The 23199-nt window shown below is 44.5% G+C and overlaps 1 protein-coding gene across 1 annotated transcript; it reads right to left on the reverse strand.

Moving 5' to 3' along the window:
- Positions 1–75: 75 nt before the first annotated feature.
- On the reverse strand, positions 76–23127 carry LOC122394248 (synaptotagmin-1-like). Its single transcript, XM_043390986.1, has 10 exons — positions 22884–23127; positions 18631–19332; positions 18047–18223; positions 14294–14391; positions 13910–13996; positions 13391–13571; positions 6402–6686; positions 5346–5460; positions 4769–4948; positions 76–944 (listed from the first exon to the last, which is right to left on the reverse strand). The coding sequence occupies exons 2-10, from the start codon at positions 18703–18705 to the stop codon at positions 814–816; spliced, it is 1329 nt and encodes a 442-aa protein (XP_043246921.1). The 5' UTR covers positions 18706–19332; positions 22884–23127; the 3' UTR covers positions 76–813.
- Between the last annotated feature and the right edge of the window lie 72 nt (positions 23128–23199).

The raw sequence follows: 23199 nt of genomic DNA on the forward strand, positions 1-23199 counted from the left end.
GGGGGGCGGCACCCGCCCCCCCCCCTCGGCCGGCGAGGGTTAATTAAGTAAATTTTGCTTTCATAGGGTGCTTGCATAAACTAATGTGAATTATGGATGTGTCATATATTCAGCAGATGGCACAAATGGACGCTCTGCTTCACAGGCTTATCCATTACACCTTTCACATCATTATCATATCTGCATGAACAGCATGCGACATGGTAAAATATGATACGGTCATGACACTATCAGAGAGTCCTGTCACATACTGGCACAGACAGCTGTTGCAGATAACTGTCGCAGCATGGTCGCAGTCTCAAAAACCTTCACCTGCACATGGGATGTCTTATCACATTCATTAATGCCAGCCTTTCTGAATGGTTTCACAATTAGTACGCATCGTAAGCCCTCCAATAATCCTTTCATTGTTTCATTTCCATCCGTTCATTCATTACTCATTCGTTGCTCATTCATTAGCTCACTCATCCAAAGGCGCCACATATCGGTCTCAGATTAGACGCGGTGATATTAAAGCAATCCAAAGTCTGGTCCCTTCTGGCCAGATTGTTACTAGTCAGACTAGTTTCAGGTCGCATTAAGTCAGATAAGGACAACAGCGAACGTATGAGGTCAACGGAGGTCACAGATGAACAATCCTATGTCATGTCTCGTTGACCCCAGGTCACGAATCGCTGACCTAAGGCCAATACTCTGACCAAAGATCACGAATAACGATCCATTGCCCCAAGGTCACGGCCGTTGACCCAAGGTCATGACCCATTACCCCTAGGTCACGACCGTTGACCGAGGGTCACTACCTCTGACCCGAGGTCACGTGAGGTCGTGCCACATCTTGATGGCCTTTCCGGTTGAGTGTAGCATGTTATTCCAGTGCTGCAGTCCGGTGCCGGTTGTGTAGGTGATGGGACCGATACAGCATCGACCCAGCGTGTGACGAACACCTGCCGCAAAAAGTCAGGTCAGGTCAGGTCATGGAAGGGCATGCCAGATCAGGTCAAGTAAGGGCATACCAGGCTAGGTCAGGTCAGGATAAGTCAGAAAGGGTTTTTACAGACTGGGGCGTGTCAAGTGTATGGTGATGCTATAGATCCCTTTGGGAGAAGGCTTATTTTTGGGCAGGTCACATCATGTTGACGTATGGGGTCAGGCCAGGTCAGGAAAGGTTATCTAGGGTCAGGTCGGAGGAAGATCCCTCAGGGTTGATTCAGGGTTGATTTGGATGATTCAGATGGCTTCAGGTGGATGGTCAGGGTTGATTTCTTTGGGTCATAAAGGCAGATCATGTTTATGATCCCAAAGGGTGGCATGCATTTTCAGTTGTTATCTACCGTGCTTTTAACGATGCTCGCTCTTTGTTCACGCTTTCAAGAGGGGACTAAATCATTTTGATATACAACCCTTCTTATCAGGTGGTTTTCACACACGACAATAAATTCTTGTAAACAGAGTTGTGTAACGGCAGTAACTGATTCTAAGCATGACTGGTGTAGGCAATTCAGTAGATTGCTCACCGCTCAGATACAACGTTGATTGTAAGCTTCCCCCGTCCCGACATTTCGACTTTGTTCTGTTTGATCTAGGTTATTGCCGGCCCATAAACCGGGGAAATTTCATCGTATAAAGAGGATCAGACTGGGTCACTAGGCTTCACAGTGAAGAAAAACTCCGTGAGCTTCATCGAGGGAACACGCTTTGGGCTTTTGTATGCAATGGGGTTGGGAACTCGATTTTTTAAGAATGCATGAAAATGATCAAACTATTTTCACAGAATTTATGGTGCATACCATTGCCTCATAAAATCAATAAGCTGAGAGAAATGGGGGAAGAAAGATAGGAAACTTGTTTTGAAAAGTTCTTGAAAAAAGATGCTCTTGATGCTGTTACGTCACATGTCACCTTCTGCGGTTGACAAATAATGGCGCATCTGGCGCACCACAGATTACATGTTATATCAATGGGTGAAAAATGTTGTTTGCTTCACTCTGCCATTCGCGCTGTTTTTAACTTTAAATTATGCTAAAACATTTACGGATGAAATGTTCAGTGTCAAAAAATGATGTGTCTGCCGTGTACTATATTCCCACTTAACATGAGCGCGTGGTAAACATTTTATGTACCTCGAATTTTCAAATGATAAAGATGATGAATCGGAGGATGCTGAAAAGCAAAAGCTCATTCCAATATTTGGACTACTTTACGATTAAAATGTTTACATTCCTGTCATCTTATTGATCATTTATTTGTTCTTTTTTTATGAAAATAACTTAAGGCGTTGAGAACCGAGGTAATTTCTATCTACCGTGCCTTAACTTACCAGCAACAGCAATCTATCTACGCCCTACGGTGGCAAGGGAGACTGTGAAAGAAGCGTAAGATGGATTCTAAACAATTCTTTTGTGATATACTGAAGGGCAAAGTGCAGAGAAGAGCGTACAAGTCCTGTTTTGTGCCAGGCTGTTGCAGTAGCACTTATGAAACTCCGAAAACGATCTTCGCTCATGTCCCGAACAACATTACCCTGAGGAGATGATCGTCTGCAATAGCAGGAAGAGCTGATGCAAGTACTTTGAAATCCACTATCAAGTCGGTGCTATTGTTGTAATGATCACTGTGAGGTGAGATATTTTGTGCAAGGGCTGAGTGTAATGCCCAGGAAATGACCTCCATTCGCCCCCTGACCGGTCAGGGTTATAAAATTTGAGTGGATGGCGGTCCGTTTGGGGTTCAGATGTCAATTGTATTTTGTTACTGTCAAACAATACATGTTATGCTGGCAGCGAATGTGTGTAACGTCGTTTTTCGAAGCAGAAGTTAGAACTGTAACGGCAGAGTGCTTGCTGGTCTCATCGTAAGTATTGTAAGTGTTGTAAGCAAAAGCATTGTCAATATTGTAAGTATTGTGAGCATTGATGTATGGTAGATATCACCTCACATGATCTCGGCTCAGATAACCCTCTCCGGTGTCCCTGGCAGTAAATGGCACCTGGATCATTACAGATAAGATAATTTGTCATAATTCTTAAAGAATTGGGTGGTTTTGACTCGTTTACTCGAGGTGCAGGTCGCATTTCAATACTTTTCCATAGGCTTGCAATGTAAAGGTCACGGCTCTGACGTAACCTCAGGTCACAGATAAAAAATTCTGAGATATACAAACGACACATACTGCAGGTACTGTTTTGAAGACTTGATGAGAGGAAATAACTTCGTGAAAAACTCAAGCTCTGACGTGTTTGCAAACTTTTCTGAGGTGGGGTCAACAAACCCGCTCTGGTTACCTGACCTGACCTGACCCGGCATTTTTTTTTTGCTGAGATGTGCGCAATGAGCATTTAGGAAAAGTCACCAAATATGAGCTGAATGTCTCGCGGCGTTTGGCAATTGTACAAGAAAATCCTGAAAGGTCTCCCCGTCCGAAATAGGGTTAATGTGTACATGAAGAGTTGCAGATGCCAAACATACCCAGATCTAAGACTGCAGTTCCCAGCGCCGCTGCAACGTTTTTAAAACAAACATTCATAGGACATACAAACATGTACATAGGATACATAGGATACATAGGATGACAGGCGAATAACCGCTCACGCAAGGAGCGGAGCTCCGCCCCGTCCAAAGTGGCCAACAAAGCAGAGAGAGAGGCAGCATCACATCTTCCATCAAAGAACTGGTTTCTGGCTTGGAAGATGAGCTCCATCTTTGCATCCGAGTCGGTGCTGTCAGGAATCAGCTGGTCTAATGGAGTGAGAGTAGTGAGACGACTAGCTATTGTATCAGAGCTGCCTGGTCTTCGTAGCATTTGCACCGATTCTTCTCGATCGGACTCTGAATTCTGTTCCTCCTGCGTATTACTTGAGGCACAGATAACAGTAGTACTACTGTTGGGTAGTACATGGGTACTACTGTTATCTGTGCTTGAGGCATTGCTATGTAGCTAAGTCTTTGGCAGAGTTTCATTATCCATACTTTGCAAACAGTGCCATAACAACACAGTTAATTAATCACCAAGCTTCTTTGCAAGTTCCAATACAGTTGAATCGCACGCGATTTGAGTGCAAAAATCAAGAAAAGTGCCAACTTGTTCCCGTAAAATATTTTGAATATTGACCTAAAAAAATGAGTAATTTCCAGATAAAATAGCAGCGAAATCAGTTTTCGCTTGCCAATAAAACTCACAGATATTGAAGCTCCATTATTAAAGGAACATTTTAGTATATGCCATTCTTGATAAAACTTCTTAGCCACGCAATACCAGCGCAAAATAAAGAGACACTGAAAACACGACCAATCACTCCGATTTACCATAGGAAAATACATAGAAAATGTATGTCTCAACTGCGCCATATGTATATACAGACAGTTATATACCTACATGTGACGTCATGATTAGCCCGACCAATCAGAAGCAAGTTGTTTTCAGCCACAAATAATTAATTTCTGAACTAACTAGGCATTTTTTTAACAAAGTGATTTTAAATTAAATCATTAAAAATTCTGAGCTTTTTTATTTTACCAAAACATACAGAGCATGCAGATAGGTCCCAACCCTATTACTGTCCATTGTTGATCTTTAAGTGGAATCAACGATTTCTGTGTCATATTTGTCCTCTGAATTGACCACTGATTGCTCTCGCTGTAAAGCGTAACTAATAACTTTCTATGTATGGAATTGCTGTTTGCACTACACCTAGGTTTGCTAAAGCTTCAGGGCTTGGCCACCAAACAGCAATTAACAAATTATTCTGCTATTGGCCACTGAATATCTCACCGATTTTGTTTCTGGCGCAGACGGTGACCACCAGGCAGACGTCGGACAGGAAGCTCCTCTGTACCGCCAGAGTGAGGCGCTCGCTCAACTGGGGGTCCCTGGTGTGCTTACAGGGACGAGACTTCTTGGTCCGGGCCAGACGCTTCCTCTCGTACCACGAGAGTTTCACGAACATGGACACTGGCGGCAGAAAGAAACGGCAAATGAAAATACTGATTGCTGAGAATGTAATAACCAGACTATTCTCTCTTCTTTATTAAACTTGAGGATGCTCAAAATTAAATCCATCAATTTGCATGACGTCAATGTCAGTTGAATGATGCCTCGGTAGCTAACAAGGCTTCAACCACTTATTCTCTGCAACCATTTATTCTCTCGTTCTATAAAACCTTGACGTGTTTAAAACTGCGTACACCAATTAACGTGATGTCAACGTGATCAATGCTGGTAAAAAGGATCTCGTCAATACAAAACATATATGTTCTTCAATCAACTAGTGAATTTACCTGCCCTAACTGAGGCATTGTATCTCAAATTGATAATGCCAGGCAATGACGGCGCCGCTGTATCGTCTTACCCAGTTCGGTGTCGTGCATCCTCAGGTCCCTGGCTCGCAGTGCCTCTGCGTATATCATCTCTGCGTCGGGCACGTAGCACATCGACACCTCCAGCTGACCCTTGCTGTGTGCCAGCTGCGGGTGTACAGACAGACGCAAACAGCTCGGGTTAGAAACGTAGAAAGTATCATTACTGAATATATGACCTTCTCCTCGGAAAATGACAAAATGAATGAAAATGATTATTTATAGATGAATTGATGATATTTCGGTCGCAGATCATCGTCTTAATCGAAATCGTTAATTCGTACGATTTACGGTGGAACGATTTAATGAATTCGCTTTAGACGAAGGTCTGCGACCGAAATATCATCAATTCATCAATAAATTATCATTTTCATTCATTTTGTCATTTTTCGAGGAGAAGGTCATATATTCTAATGATACTTCCCCTACATTTATCATGCTCCTCGCAGCAGTTCTGAACGATATACGGGCTAGAAACGTATAAACGAGGGCAGCTTTCAAGCGGAGGCAGTATTTTATGTAGGTAGATGTAGGTAGTCTGAATTGTATGTAGGTAGTAGGTAGTCTATGTAGGTAGTCTGAATTCACTTATCACTACATCTTGCTGGCAGCAAGATGTGATGCATTTTCCCTGATGTATATAAATTACCTTCCTCAATTACAGGCTGGCAGCAAAATGCTATCGACGTGTTTCATAATGTCACGTTGTTGTGATTGCAATTTCTTTCGGGTGTAAAGTAAAGCTATGAACATATTCTCATCATTATGATAAACCGAAGGAAGGTTTTTATTGCACTGCTAGTGCGCAAATTTGGAATATGTCAATATCATTGTTTGCCAGCTGACTGGAGGATTGTTTTTGAATCGCTTTTGTGCATCTTTATTCTTGATTCAGGTGCTAGTCTGCGTATATAAAAAGTGAACACTTGTAGAAGCTTTTTCCTGAAACACCTGAGTTTAGTCTCAAAGGACACCTGCCCTCGCACACATTTGTCCGTCTCAATCTGACATCCCATCTCATCTCACACTTTTTCCAACTGTAAACTGACCTCATGTTCAGCTAGTCGCTCCTCTAACGGCATCCACGTCTCTCCGGTTACAACATCGTCAGTCAGCTTGCTGCTGATGTTGGCTGTGCTCAGCGGAAACAGAACATGACCCAGCACCAGCCGCCGAGAGAACTTGTCGTAGTCGCACACGGTCAGGCGCAGAGCCATGCTGTCGAGGTGCGCCCGACGTAAGGCGAATACAAACTCCTCGTTGAAGCTGGGGTCTTGTGTGTTGCGTACCACGCGCGTTGTGTATTTTTGGGCCTTGTCAGGTAACACGGTGACCTTAGCATGAAAGAGGGAAAAGTTATTGAAATGTAAAAGCTGCACTTGGAAAAAAGGACGTAGGCATTTCTTTTCAGGCTCTGATGCTTGCAGTCAATGAGCTCTGAATGAAATTTCATATTAGCCCGCGCCCTGGTGGGGGGGGGCTATTTTTTGCCCCCCCTCCAGACTTTTCGATATATCTCCAGAACCGCTGCGCCGATCGCCACCAAACTTTCAGTACCCTCTCGGACATCAATTTTACACATCGTGACCAAAAATTTTTCCAAAGGCTATGATAGGTTGGCTGGAAATGACGTCAGAGTGACGTCATGTTCTGCCGTTTTCGACCAAAAAAAGGGTTTCGCGGGAAGAGCTGTCAGGCCTATAGCTTTGCAAATACAGAAAAACGATAAAGACATAAAAGATGTAAAATTGACAGGGCTACAAAACTGCTATCTCGGATTTTTGAAATTTTTGGATTTTGACCCCCAAAAATCAAAAAATAGATTTTTTGAATATAATAACCGAAAAATCCAAAAAGTTTTTGGAGTTTCGCAAAAACCGGAATATATATGATAGTCCTTACCGCCTTCTATCCACATACCAAATTTGAGATTGATACCTCATTTTTTGGCGAAGTTATAGCGAAAAAACTGTTCAAAATTGATGACGTCAAATTTTCAAACTCAATTTTTAGCAATTCTAGACCCCGTAGCGCAAAACAAAGACCACCATTAGACTCCCCGTGACGAGCTGCATCGAATCAATACCCATTTTATGCAAAACTATCAACTTTAAAATTTGACCTTTCTTGACCTGACCTTGACCTGACCTTCACCAGAAAGTGACCTAAGCCGTACCTGATAGTCTTATAACCAACACCATTGAGTTGGAAATGAAAAATTGGCCATAAAACATGCATCGCACAACCTTAGTACCTAATGTTAGGTTCATGTGACCTGACCTCTGGGCTCTGACCCTTGGTGACCTGACCTGTGACCTGACCTGGTATTGTCAGTGACCTCTTATAGCAACATATGTACTAGGCAACTGACGCCCTATCGCTGATTCTCGACAAAATGCGTTTTCTTCGGTGTTATAGCGCATTCCCTAGATGACCCGTGAACGGTGAAACATGTCATCTTTGACCTGACCTGTGACGTCATCGGTGACCCTGAGGTCAATGAAATTTGGTTTCCCTCGACAAATTTGACAGGCCTTTCGAACGCCGTTTGAATTTTGAGGATCCGTTAAGTAGTTTCGGAGATACGAGGGGGGGCAAAAAATAGCCCCCCCCCACCAGGTCGCGTTATAAACAGACCCCACCAGGGCGCGGGTTAGATTATGACGGTATGGTTCAAACTCCAAATTTGCAACGACTAGGATTTTTAAAATTGATATAAGAATAACCAGTAACCTCATAATATAAATCAGAAATAGGAGCCAAAAAGTTATATTTAAAATTATCGAATATTTCGCTCCTGGAGCTTCGTCAGCGATAATTACAGAAAAACATATACCCCGACCGGGGCTGGGAAAATGCGTTTTATTCACCGAGGTTTTTGTGCGGAGGACCGAGTGCCGGTAGGCACGAGGTCCGTAGCAAAAAACCGAGGTGAATAAAACTGCATTTTCACAGCCCAAGGTTGGGAAGAGATTTACCACATGCCGTACCGGCGCAACAGTTAATATCATATTCATTTGATATTTTACACTTTAATCTTAATATTGTGTTAATATTATATTAATACTAAGTTCATATTTATAGTCACCGTGATTATTTGTTTGTATTTTTCATTATTAGGCTGCGTTGAGTATGAAAGATGAAATTCCTACTTCCCCCTTATTTAGGAATGAAAAGGCTGAGGATGAAGATGGTGAAACGCCAGAAGTTAGAATAAAGATATGGAGTCCAGCAGGAGTGAGGAAACCGTGAGGAAAACTAAAGATTGGGTGAAACGCTGAATCAAACGCGTCTTGGATCCCAGCTGAAACAATATCAAATGTTTCATTGTGGCACGTTAAGATGCTTCACGCATTTAAATTGTTTGTTTTTTGCGTGCATTATGTAGAAATAATGATTATTCCGACCATGTTCTGCAGCAATAAATACATTGGCATTGGAACGATAACCTTGTTTAGTTAAATTACGTTGACAGCAAAAGTGTGTAAACACGCAGTCACTTACTTTTGCTGTTGCTGTTAGTGAACACACAATCCGTAAATATCTTCTTTGAAATTGGATCTTCCGCTCAAAATATTCAGTAAAATTTTGTCTGGGAAAATCAAAAAGCCCTAGGGCCGAATCGTTTCCCAAATACCTTCAACATTAGCCGAGGCGGGCCGAAGCCATTTCCCAAATGCACGTGCTAATGTTAAAGGGATATCTCGGCATGTGGTAAAAATAGCAAACTCATGCTACACTTCGCAAGGGACCGACATTTTTGGTGAAGTTCGAATAGGTACAATATGAATGCATGTATATAGTGTACGTATTTACAATATACACGTTTATAGGTACAATAAACAATAGCTTTACATATAAACATAATCGACTACATGTGCATACATTACACATAATATCATCAATTATTCAATTATTCACATGTGATTGTTATTATGTACACTTCACACTATATGTACCCAGAAAAGTTTGTGACGCATTTACATTTTGAATGATGTTCTCTTTATGATTATACAATATATACATATATATAATATACTACATATATACAGAGGAAGTATTATACAGATATATACAGATGTTGCATGTACAATGCTTACTAGAGCACTTCACGGATAGGCTTTTTAGGATCCGGCCCGGCCCATATCCGGCAAGTCATATCCAGATCCGCCCATTATCCGCCTTTCTTTGAATATCAGAATCCGGCCCACCCATGGCCCGTATTGCAGCCAAACTTCCAAAAAATATCCGTAATAATCCGTTTCACCAATAACTGGTTTCACCCAAAACTGGACTAACAAATTCAATCTAAGGGACCAGACAGCCATACATCTCACAGACCATCATGGTTCCAAAAACCATGCTTATAAACCTAAAACCACATGAAAATCACCACATTGGTAAACTAGGTATCATCCTTCAATAATAATACACAATTTCTCTAAGAAGTAAGAAGATAGGGAAGTTCAGGTCATCAAATGCATGTATGGTGGTAGTTAGTGAGTTACAAGTGCCCAACAGATATTACATAATTGTAATACTGCCCCATGCCCACTATCCACATCCCAGTCTTTACTCACCCACACGCAAAGTGCAAACTTCAGTGACTCCAGAAACTTTAGTGTCATAAAATGATGCCTATTACTTTAATCAAACCTCTGCTGCCGCTTAACACATTAGGTTAATTTTTAACTTCAATGTTGAATGTTAAAATTTTGATCCGTTTTGATCCGGGTTCAACCTTCAATTCCCAAATCCGGCCCGCCCATATCCGTTCTTTTTTAACAAATTTAGAATCCAATCCTATCCGGTCCGCGGATTTATCCGTGGATAACGGATTTATCCGGCCCATGAAGTGCTCTAATGCTTACATATATTTACATATATCAATGAGTCATATATCATCTATGTACAAGTGTCACGTACAGTACAGTATATATATGTATGTCTAAGGCTGCAGCCGTGTCAGCGGCCACGAGGTAGTATGGGTGTTAAGTGTAGGTCTCTGGTCTCTGATGTACATGGACTCTTTTATTTTTCTGTCGGGACCATCCTTGGCGCGAGCCAGAATGCTCAGTTTAACCCTATTCCTGGCGGGGGGGGGGGGCCTCAGGAGCCCCCCCCCCTGAGGTTTTTTGGTTATTTCTCCCAAACGCGTTGAGCTAGGAAGCTCAAATTTTCTGACTTTTCCTAAAAGGCTTCTACGCAACATGTCTGAAAATTTTGAGTTGATCTGACCTCAGGTCAGGTCACCAGAGGCGGTTTGGTGACCCTACCTCAGAAAAGTTTGCAATCACGCCAGAGCTAGAGTTTTTGACCGATCAATTTCTTCTCTTCAGGGTTTAGTTAGGATACCAGTATGTGCAATTTGTATATCTCGGAATTTTGATATCGGTGACCTAAGGTCAGGTCAATTTCGCGACCTCCCCATTATAAGTCAATGGGGGAAAAATCAACTCCCTGTTTTTACCACTAAAACGGGTCGGAATGGCCCCATATACCATACATGACTTCATATACGATCAACCTTCACTACCTTGAGGTCTGTTTTGCTGTTGGGCAGCTGTGAGGTCATGTGACGTCATCAAAGGTCACCAAAGGTTTTTGGCCAATAATCCGTACAGGAACAAGATACAGACGCGTGGATGGTCTCATTGTGTTCAGCTCGTCAAGACGCATCGAATGATATACATGATGACCTCGAGGTCACGTGACCTGAGGTCAACCTTTGACCTTGACCTTTCGAGGTCAACATATATATCATTCGATGCGGATTGACGAGAGGATCACGATGATGCCCTTAGTTTGTTCCTATCTTGACTAATTCGAAAGTTATTCGAGAAAAACTCTCTCCATATCTAGCGCCGCCATTTTGACTTTTTCAACCCCTGTGACGTCATCTTTGACCTGACCTGAAAATGACCTTAGTAAAAATTGTAGATCTTGGCCGTGCGTATCCGATGCCGTTTACCGCTTGTCGCTATCTTGCTTCGTTCTCGAGATCTCAGGGGGGGGGCCGAATCGGCCCCCCCCGCCAGTTTCTTGTCCCGGCGGAGCCCGCCAGGAATAGGGTTAAGGTTGTTGCATGTCAGAGGGGTGTGTAGGTGTTGGTTTTGATGAGAGCCAAACGGTGTGTCTACGCGTTTGTTGCGTGCATCTCCAAGGTGTTCATTAAATCGTTTCCTTATCGAGCGTCTGCTTTCACCGATGTAAAAGGACTGGCCCTCGGGGCACAAAGAACAATCAATCCTGTAGATGGTGTTTTTGAAGTGGCACTTCCCTGCAAGCCCTGCACAGCATGTGTTGCAGCGCCTGCCTCCACCTGGACAGGCAGGAGGACTGAAGGCTGATTTAATCAGCTTCTGGCCGACAGTCTCGCCGCCTTTCCAGGCCACCTGAAAGGCAATTTCACTGCGCCTCACGATGCCTTGCACTATGTGGCACAATTGATCGTCAACGAATGGCAGAACGAGTGGGGTTTTGTAGGCTCTTACCTGATCATGCTGACCTCGTGTGCCTGTGTCTGTCCTGTTATGTGTTTTGGTGGCCTCCTGCCGTGCTCTGTGAAGTGTGGCCCGTGGGTAGCCGTTTGATTGGAACAGCACGGCAGGAGGCCACCAAAACACATAACAGGACAGACACAGGCACACGAGGTCAGCACGATCAGGTAAGAGCCTACAAAACCCCACTCGTTCTGCCATTCGTTGACGATCAATTGTGCCACATAGTGCAAGGCATCGTGAGGCGCAGTGAAATTGCCTTTCAGGTGGCCTGGAAAGGCGGCGAGACTGTCGGCCAGAAGCTGATTAAATCAGCCTTCAGTCCTCCTGCCTGTCCAGGTGGAGGCAGGCGCTGCAACACATGCTGTGCAGGGCTTGCAGGGAAGTGCCACTTCAAAAACACCATCTACAGGATTGATTGTTCTTTGTGCCCCGAGGGCCAGTCCTTTTACATCGGTGAAAGCAGACGCTCGATAAGGAAACGATTTAATGAACACCTTGGAGATGCACGCAACAAACGCATTGACACACCGTTTGGCTCTCATCAAAACCAACACCTACACACCCCTCTGACATGCAACAACCTTAAACTGAGCATTCTGGCTCGCGCCAAGGATGGTCCCGACAGAAAAATAAAAGAGTCCATGTACATCAGAGACCAGAGACCTACACTTAACACCCATACTACCTCGTGGCCGCTGACACGGCTGCAGCCTTAGACATACATATATATACTGTACTGTACGTGACACTTGTACATAGATGATATATGACTCATAGATATATGTAAATATATGTAAGCATTGTACATGCAACATCTGTATATATCTGTATAATACTTCCTCTGTATATATGTGTAGTATATTATATATATGTATATATTGTATAATCATAAAGAGAACATCATTCAAAATGTAAATGCGTCACAAACTTTTCTGGGTACATATAGTGTGAAGTGTACATAATAACAATCACATGTGAATAATTGAATAATTGATGATATTATGTGTAATGTATGCACATGTAGTCGATTATGTTTATATGTAAAGCTATTGTTTATTGTACCTATAAACGTGTATATTGTAAATACGTACACTATATACATGCATTCATATTGCACCTATTCGAACTTCACCAAAAATGTCGGTCCCTTGCGAAGTGTAGCATGAGTTTGCTATTTATTCTGCAGTGTTCTTTGTTGTTCCATGTTTAAAACGTATATGTTTTTCTGTAATTATCGCTGACGAAGCTCCAGGAGCGAAATATTCGATAATTTTAAATATAACTTTTTGGCTCCTATTTCTGATTTATATTATGAGGTTACTGGTTATTCTTATATCAATTTTATTCATCATGAGCCTCAAGCAGAGTTTCAGCTTTTTAAGGACTAGGATTTTTGTTTACTTTCGTGTGCTTCAAGCAACACTATTATTTGGCCGTAATAAGAATCAGTTTATGGTTTATTGCAATGCATTCGTAAAGCATGCACGTTACAGGAATGAAAAATATTTGGTAAACAGCACACGACTTCACCTCACCTTGACATAGGCATCGGCAGAGCCTTTTCTGATTTTGGCCGGTAGGTGGCGGGCTCCGATAATTCGAACAGTCAGATGTTGTCTGCTGACGTCATATCTGAGACAGAACCCCAGCGATCCGGCGCTGGAGAAGCGCGCGGCCCCCTCCGACTCGGACGTCGTGTCTGGTGACGTCACTGGACTGAAATCAGTGACGTCGTTGGATCGTTAGTGGATGATTGTAAATCGATGTAGAATGCAGTCATAATGTTATAGATAATTCGTTTACGACAGTGTTTGGGTAAAAAAATGAGTTGATTTACGAATGAATAAAACTAAGCCAAATAGAGAAACCGATTAGTATTTTCTCTGATGTGCAGCTTTAACAATGCCATGTACTTATTCACTGCGTAGTGCGTACAAAGTCATCAGGGCGATCAATGAGCCTGGATTTCACATGCAAGATTCACCGGTAACCACCATGGAGATGCTAAGCATTTAAGGTTTCTATGGCAGCTACAGCCGCCAACCATTGCTGACCTGGCATATTCGTAGAGCTCTGCGCTCAGTGTTTCCGGATTAAACACCTCCCGCGGCCGGGCCCCTCTCCAGGACGCCCCGAATGACCTGTCACCAGAGGTCAGGTCAGGTCAGCGTACGATAGGGCGGCATAGGGTGACATATCTGCACGGGAAAATGCAAGACAATTTGATTTTTTTTGGCGCAAATAAAATATTTGCTTCCCCTCTATTCTTTTGCCTCATCCTCCCTACTTACTCTTTCCTCTCCCTGCCACATCCCCCCTCTTTCTCTCTCTCTCTCTCTCTCTCTCTCTCTCTCTCTCTCTCTCTCTCTCTCTCTCTCTCTCTCTCTCTCTCTCTCTCTCTCTCTCTCTCTCTCTCTCCCTTCACATCCTTTTCCTACCTGGACGAATGCATCGTCGCCAGTGACGAAGAGCTCGATGAGTGACTCAGAGCCGAGAGATCACTGACGGGCTCGCTCCCCGTCTCACTGATGGTGACCTGCGAGGGTTGGGTCAGGTCAGGTCAGGTCAGGTCAGGTCACGTGGGCTCACCCACGAATTTGGGCGAGCGCATTAGGTACCGTATGACAGGACTGGGAAGATAAACTAGGACAAAGTCAGCTTCCTCTCAAACTATTGTCTATAGAGGCAAAAAGGAATTGCCTGATAGTTTGACAAGTTTATAAGGAAATGATTGTTTTACGCCTAAAATACAACGAAACAGCGTGAACTTGGGCAAAGTTATGTAACATATAAATTTTGTAACAAAACTATTAAACATTTATTCATAGCGGCGCAAAAAACCTTCCTTATTCAGACTTTCCTCCTATTCCGAACGGGCTGGTCTATCTATACATGTGCGTTCTGCGTAGGCAGATAACAAGCAAGAAGATTGAGCTCGGAAAATCCCATCATCCTTGAATGACTCGACAACCTGCCTAGTCATTTTTACAATTGTGTGCCTTCTGTTCCAACAGCCACCATATTCGTCAGCATCTGTTCTATTATCCGAACCGGACGTCATTACGCTGCTTTGAAGGTATCTTGCGTGGGACGATCACCGGCAACGCATAACTGTCAACTTCGCGAATATCTCGGGCGGCTGGCACAACGGGCGAGCACCTGCCGCGCAGCTGAGTCCCCCCCTGTGCGCCCCCCCCCCCTCAGTGGCTCACACCTGTTGACCCAAACCTCCCCCCCTCCTCCTGACCCCCTCCCCCGATACAATCGATAATCCACCAGATGCCGGGGGAAGGGGAGGGGGAGAGGGGGAGGTGGCGTGACTCGGGAGGTAAATGCTGAACCGAACTAGGCTGGGAGAGGGGCCGCGGCAATTCAAAGGCCGAGCGGGCCAATCTGGGGCACAGAACAGAGCAACACTTGGTCGGACGCTGAGTATTGGGTACCCTAGGTGCGGACCTTAGAGGAGAGAGTCTTGGTGAAGTTGCCAATGGCACATGTGTGCTGCTGTTGTTGGAATAGGTTGGCCTAGTTTGGTTGGTTCTAGTTTGAACTTTGGTCCAGTTTCGCGCTTTTGTGACTTGCAAAGCTTAATAAGGATTTTTTTTTTTGCTTTCAGATAAACTTCATATTACGCGTGTACTATGCAGCAAAAAAAAAAAATGCTGAGACGTGTTCCGGATTGTGATGCGAAATTTGCAACGTAAGTAAGCCTTAAAGAGACACTCCCACCTTAACATTAGTTTTGAGTTGAGATAGCCAAATTGGTGGCCATGGCCTGCAAATACCGGTTTGGGCACTCACAACATCGAAAAATGCTTTAATTCGAAGATATGGAATTTCAAACTTGCAGTTTTCGGATTCTAAGTAGAGGTGGCAAAAGATGAAAATTTTGGGAACCAGACTCGAACCAGACCCGGCTGGACATTTCTGGAACCAGTCGGACCCGGTCTTAGTTGGAATCGGAACCATTTGGACCCGTTCCCCAAAAGTCAATTAATACAAACCACTTGTAGGTGTCATTAGTTGCATCTTGTAAAACAGCCTATTTCCCACTGGGAATACCCATGAGCTACTGTGTGCAAAGAAACATTCACTTCTTGCACTTCATATTTTGCAATAGTGTAGTGTGCAAGATGTATAGTTTATGGTAGGACCCGGTTGGACCCGTCATAAAATTTCCAGGAACCGGTCTGGACCCATATGGGTCCAGACTGGTTCTTTGGACCGGGTCCTCGGGTCCACATTTTGCCACCTCTAATTCTAAGGGGCTAATGCATTGGAATGCCCCCTTAGAATTTGTGACGTCAGCGGAGATCTAACGATTTTTAAATCTTTGACTAAAACCATCGTTAACACGTGGTGGTATACGCTGCTTTGCGCGCAACGTCTGCCGCACTTTAAGGCTGCCAAATTATTGCTTCCAAATAAAGTCGCTAGTAACAGGGGAGATCCCAAAAAGTAAACAAAAGTAAAAGCCTAATATCTTGAAAACCAGTGAATATTTTTCGGTGAAATTTGGTAGATATTCGTTTTCGCTCTTTCTGAACCAAGGGACATCACTTTCATGCCAATTCATTAACTTTTTTGAAGGTGGGAGGGTCCCTTTAAATTGATATTTTGCGTAGGTTTAGGTATGTAAGTATTTAATTGTGAATTTTTTGGTAATTATCAGAACCTTTTTTAGACTCGAAATGAGCTTAACACTAAAAATATGAATAGGTATGTAGAAAATGACTGAAGCTAAATAGCACAGTTTTAGAAAACGGAAAATGAATCGCAAGAAATCCAAAGAAACTTAAATAAAAAAATGTGATTTACATCGAATCGCTTCCCTTGTGTGATAGCCTTTTAGTTCAGATAAATATAGGCAAGCATATAGAGGCTGATGCAGGCCATTATGATAAATAAATACAAACTAGAAATGAAACCCCATACGGCAAGCCCACCACTGTATAAAAGTCGGGCCACGTTATGACTCGCCAGCCAAGTAGCGGTCGATATTTGTGACGGATATGTCTGTGCCACTGACGGGACCACCGAAGGTCATCGTGGCACGTGACCTTCGTCCATGACGAGGTGACAGATCCGGCAGTCATGTCACCCCCCCCCCTCACGTTTGACTCAGTAAAGTTATCGCCTGGCATGCTATACATGGCCTCCCGCCCCGTTGACCTATTCGTCCCCTTGGCCCTGTGGAGTCAGCCCCCTTAGCGCAGGCAGTCACTCCCATGTCACCGCCCGTCGAGACCTGGATGCTCCGCCACTCCATTGACCATCCCCGCTGTCTGCTTGACACAGGATTCGAATTTTACTGGGAGTTGACATTTCATGGGCCACCATAGGCGGCGGAACGGGGGGAGGTACCGGGGCACCGTGCCCCCCTTTGATTTTGAAATTTTAACATTAGCCCTATGGGCGTTGCATGGAAAGAATAGGACCAAAAGTCGTCAGTGCCCCCCCCCCCCCTAATTGAAGGTGTTCCGCCACTACTGGGACACACACGACTGATGTTACAGGTTTGGTGTGAAATTGTGCATTATGATTATGCGTTTATTTTTATGGGTAACACTTGACGTGATATTATTGCCCTCCAGCCCAGGGCTGGGTTGAGGGGAGATGTGTCCCTGGACAGGCCTGAGGGCTGGAGGACTCGTGACACACGCTCTGTCACTGTGTCAGGGCCACCGGTGGACATGAACCCCGAGTGCGACAAACAGCTCTGTTGTTTTGCCCAACTACACCTGGCGCCGGTGTTTTATAGGTCAGAGGTCACACGGGGACGGTTTTTTTCAATAACCGCTCTGTTTATGCCCGTTTTACTCAGTTCTGTCGGGCTCTACATATTCTGCCTACTCAAGAGAAAATGCTCGATAAGAAATCATTGCCGATGGCTTTATGTATGAAAAGTGGTACATACACCAACACCACACCCGACGTTTATGATGCATGTAAAAGTGAGATATTAAAATATGCTAAAAACATTGATATCAGCATCCACTAATCAGTTAAAAATGATGAAAGGTAACTAATCTTTCAAAGTTATTCTGTAGAAGTTACGGCAATTATTGGATCGCTCGTCCTCATTTGTTCCGCTGCACGCCCAATGTTATCGTCCATCCATCCTTCTCCATCCTTCCCTCCTCACACACACTTTTCCATCCCTATCGTGTCTAGTTCTACTGTCTACTCACCGTCGGCAGAACGAACGCCACGGGATGGTCGGGTCTGACAGCTGCCAGCTGCTGCTTCAGCGGCTGCCGTTCCTTGGAGCTGGACCTGCTGCGACGTCTGAGCCACAGAAAGAGGGCCAGCAGCAGGCAGCAGCCGGCCGCCACGGCCACTGTGGGCAGGATAACCAGCAACGCAATCTGGAGAGAGAGAGAGAGGGAGAGAGAGAGAGAGAGAGAGAGGAGAGAGAGAGAGGAGAGAGAGAGAGAGAGAGAGAGAGAGAGAGAGAGAGAGAGAGAGAGAGAGAGAGAGAGAGGAGAGGGAGGAAAAGAAACATGTAAAAAAAATTTGATCTTCGTTTTTTACAATTGTATACCTTCTTCGGTCAGTTTTTTATGGGTTGCAAGAACATACATAACTCGTGTTTCTACATCATTATTCCTTTTGTATTGATGAAATTGCGACATTGTACCTACATAATAAATAGTTATGCTCTCGACTGAACCGAATAAAATTCTGAAAAACTATCATTTCTGCTATTGATGAAATATGTCAGTCGGCCCCCTACAATGCCACAAACGATTAATGGACCTATGACGTGACCCACCTGTGCATCTGATTGGCTGTCGGGCGCGGCCTCGACCGTGACGTCATCAGTTCTGGTGCTGACGTCAGCAGTCATTGTGCAGATGGTTTCTGTTGTCGCGATACAGTTCTAGGTCGGCTAGAAGTAGCACAAGATGCCAAGGGCACCGGAGACCGTTTACTGATGCATACTGAGATCGCTTGACTTATAATCAGTTCTTCTCGGAAATCGTTCCGACTTTTCGGCTAGAAATGGTCACTGGCTGTTGGAGGTGCTGTAGATGCTTAGTTTCTAGTTATCCTGGCCGATCTCACAGCATTAATGTCTCCCAGGTCCGGCTAGAACCACTCGAGGTCGCCACTGCTCGTCGATGGTTTCCCGGCGGAGCGCAGAATCTTTCTTGTGATGACAGGTCTCGGAGTCACTTTCACGATGAAATCTGCAAATCAGTTGAAGTCTTGCTCTCCGTAATACTATTCCACTGAGCTCTAAGCCCCCGAAGGTTTCACAAGGCTTGTTTATACTTGTTGACACCTACTAAACCTGACTTTCTTCAGCTTTCTGGGCCTTAGGATCAGAGGTGTCTGTCAAGAAGTCTTCAACAACTGTTTGGTGTGTGGTAAGCAGCGCTCTTCTGAAAGCACCACCTGAAGTGGACGCGATGCCGACACGACAGCGCTCCTGCTTTGTTCGCTCCGCTGTCTGGGTGACCTTTGGAAAGACCTGCAATATCACGCGAGGGTACGGGTAGCGATCAATCATCTCCCCTGTCGGTTCGTTAGGACGTGATGCAACTGCAAAACAGGAAGAATGATGGAGAACAAAGGGTAATAACGATAAATACAAGCGTTTTGCTCATAACTGAAGGAAGCCAACAACAAATCCAATTTTTCACATCTTGTTTTTGATTTTCTTAGTTATGAGCATAAGGTCATTATTCATTCTTATTGCAAATTTTATCATCACCGTGTTAAAATAAAACGTTTTCAAGTGTTCAAACTTGAGAACAAAGGGAAATGGAGGGCACATTGGATCAACTTTGAAAGATGCTTATCACTTAAAACTAGAGTCCAGGAGTACAAAAAAGGATATCCAGAACATGGAACGGTGCGGCTCACAGCTGACAACGGTATAAGAAAGGTCGTGCTATTTTTAGTAATCATGCAGATGGTCGATGAACAATCCGAAGCTGGGACTTTCCTTAACCCTCATAAACCTCATATCTTAAGCCCCTATCCTTCAAGATGAGCTGGTTTCCTTGTGTCAGACGCTTGTGCAGTGGATTAAAGTGACAGGCGAAGGGCAATATTCTGTAGAAACGTCAGCGAATGTAAACACCTCAATGTTAAAAATGACATGGACATGCACAGTGCGCATGTGCGCACCAGAGCTTTGCTGGGCTGTCATTATAGGTAGTTTTGCAAGTAATTGGTTGCCTGTGTCATATTTTCATTGTGTAAGGGTTGGTTGAACGTTTATTAGGAGGCATCATCAACCAATGACCTTCCCAAAATACCAGACCGATGTTCAACACCGTGGTTAGGCACTAGGCAGCGATCTATAAGCAATCGGCTCACTTCTGAAAACATAAATTGGCCATCGGTGGATGGAGCTACAGTATCTTCGTTGCCTTTTTCAGTTTTAACCCTATTCCTGGCGGGGGGGGGGCCTCAGGAGCCCCCCCTGAGGTTTTTTGGTTATTTCTCCCAAACGCGTTGAGCTAGGAAGCTCAAATTTTCTGGCTTTTCCTAAAAGGCTTCTACGCAACATGTCTGAAAATTTTGAGTTGATCTGACCTCAGGTCAGGTCACCAGAGGCGGTTTGGTGACCCTACCTCAGAAAAGTTTGCAATCACGCCAGAGCTAGAGTTTTTGACCGATCAATTTCTTCTCTTCAGGATTTAGTTAGGGTACCAGTATGTGCAATTTGTATATCTCGGAATTTTGATATCGGTGACCTAAGGTCAGGTCAATTTCGCGACCTCCCCATTATAAGTCAATGGGGGAAAAATCAACTCCCTGTTTTTACCACTAAAACGGGTCGGAATGGCCCCATATACCATACATGACTTCATATACGATCAACCTTCACTACCTTGAGGTCTGTTTTGCTGTTGGGCAGCTGTGAGACTGAGGTCATGTGACGTCATCAAAGGTCACCAAAGGTTTTTGGCCAATAACTCCGTACAGGAACAAGATACAGACGCGTGGATGGTCTCATTGTGTTCAGCTCGTCAAGACGCATCGAATGATATACATGATGACCTCGAGGTCACGTGACCTGAGGTCAACCTTTGACCTTGACCTTTCGAGGTCAACATATATATCATTCGATGCGGATTGACGAGAGGATCACGATGATGCCCTTAGTTTGTTCCTATCTTGACTAATTCGAAAGTTATTCGAGAAAAACTCTCCATATCTAGTGCCGCCATTTTGACTTTTTCGACCCCTGTGACGTCATCTTTGACCTGACCTGAAAATGACCTTTGTAAAAATTGTAGATCTTGGCCGTGCGTATCCGATGCCGTTTACCGCTTGTCGCTATCTTGCTTCGTTCTCGAGATCTCAGGGGGGGCCGAATCGGCCCCCCCCCCGCCAGTTTCTTGTCCCGGCGGAGCCCGCCAGGAATAGGGTTAAGGAACAACTAATATTCTTCTCGGGATTTATTTAGAGCCAATCTCCAGACCATTTTATCTTGTGTCGCGGATTTCACGTGCAGTTCGGGGTGGGTGCCACCCTTGCACTGTCACACCCACCAGATAACCGATTGTTCCAAAATGAACAATGATCTCTCACCCCTCCGGGGTGACCGTTCGAGCGGTGACTGAACCTCTGTAGTCTGTCACTCTGCACCCACCCCATCCAGGTCATACCACGCCCGAGCCACTTCTTTTTTGAATATCAAAGTTGTAAATGTTTACCAAACACGCTTTAACCCTATTCCTGGCGGGGGGGGGGGCCTCAGGAGCCCCCCCCCTGAGTTTTTTTTGGTTATTTCTCCCAAACGCAATGAGCTAGGAAGCTCAAATTTTCTGACTTTTCCTTAAAGGCTTCTACGCAACATGTCTGAAAATTTTGAGTTGATCTGACCTCAGGTCAGGTCACCAGAGGCGGTTTGGTGACCCTACCTCAGAAAAGTTTGCAATCACGCCAGAGCTAGAGTTTTTGACCGATCAATTTCTTCTCTTCAGGTTTTAGTTAGGGTACCAGTATGTGCAATTTGTATATCTCGGAATTTTGATATCGGTGACCTAAGGTCAGGTCAGTTTCGCGACCTCCCCATTATAAGTCAATGGGGGAAAAATCAACTCCCTGTTTTTACCACTAAAACGGGTCGGAATGGCCCCATATAACATACATGACTTCATATACGATCAACCTTCACTACCTTGAGGTCTGTTTTGCTGTTGGGCAGCTGTGAGGTCATGTGACGTCATCAAAGGTCACCAAGGTTTTTGGCCAATAACTCCGTACAGGAACAAGATACAGACGCGTGGATGGTCTCATTGTGTTCAGCTCGTCAAGACGCATCGAATGATATACATGATGACCTCGAGGTCACGTGACCTGGGGTCAACCTTTGACCTTGACCTTTCGAGGTCAACATATATCATTCGATGCGGATTGACGAGAGGATCACGATGCTGCCCTTAGTTTGTTCCTATCTTGACTAATTCGAAAGTTATTCGAGAAAAACTCTCTCCATATCCAGCGCCGCCATTTTGACTTTTTCGACCCCTGTGACGTCATCTTTGACCTGACCTGAAAATGACCTTGGTAAAAATTGTAGATCTTGACCGTGCGTATCCGATGCCGTTTACCGCTTGTCGCTATCTTGCTTCGTTCTCGAGATCTCAGGGGGGGGGGCCGAATCGGCCCCCCCCCCGCCAGTTTCTTGTCCCGGCGGAGCCCGCCAGGAATAGGGTTAAGATATCAAGAAACAAAACTTAACAGGCGAATTCGAAACACTTTCTCACTGGAGCATGGCGCGGGTTTAAAACCCTGTCTCGGGTTATTACGGTACGGTAAAACTTTGAATTAACATTCATGGGGTAGTGATAAATTAAGGTAGGTACTATGACGTTTGCTGCATTTGTAAGATAGCTCAAAGCCCGTCACCATCTCACTTAATAAACATCGCCTATTGTGAAATACCCGGGACTTCGGTTTTTATCGTTTGATATTCCCGTATCGATATCATTGTCGTTGTGTAACGTGGGAAACTACGACCCTTTCGATATGGACAGTAAGCAATGAAGTGGTCGCACTTACAAATTCGTAGGAATTCAGCTCTTCCTGGCAATCGTCTCCCTCACGCACGCGACAATTCACATTGTGCACCGCCAGATATCCACACAAATATCCGTCACAAATCTTCCCGAGAACGTATCACGTCACTGTTCAAACACAGCTTGGTCCCCGATGTATCCTGCCTGTCGCGCGCTGCAGCCCGACGCCACAGTGCGAGACCGACGAAAAGTATGGGACCTAGTCGCCCACCCTCTGGTACGCCACTAACGCCGTCGGCGGGCGGCTGCCTCCGGCGCCGCTCTGACGTCATACGACAATCGTGATGACGTCACAAGAG

Source organism: Amphibalanus amphitrite, unplaced genomic scaffold (assembly GCF_019059575.1).
Source record: "Amphibalanus amphitrite isolate SeventyFive unplaced genomic scaffold, NRLGWU_Aamphi_draft 000581F_arrow, whole genome shotgun sequence".
Taxonomy (NCBI): Eukaryota; Metazoa; Arthropoda; class Thecostraca; order Balanomorpha; family Balanidae; genus Amphibalanus; species Amphibalanus amphitrite.

What these genes read in the sequence shown, in the direction of transcription:
- LOC122394248 (XM_043390986.1), bottom strand. Translation starts at nt 18,705, where the DNA reads ATGACTGCTGACGTCAGCACCAGAACTGATGACGTCACGGTCGAGGCC. An exon ending in CTGCCGATGCCTATGTCAAG is followed by an intron (nt 6,687 to 13,390) that starts GTGAGGTGAAGT and finishes TTTCATGCTAAG; the next exon opens with GTCACCGTGTTACCTGACAA. An exon ending in GATGCACGACACCGAACTGG is followed by an intron (nt 4,949 to 5,345) that starts GTAAGACGATAC and finishes TTCTGCCGCCAG; the next exon opens with TGTCCATGTTCGTGAAACTC.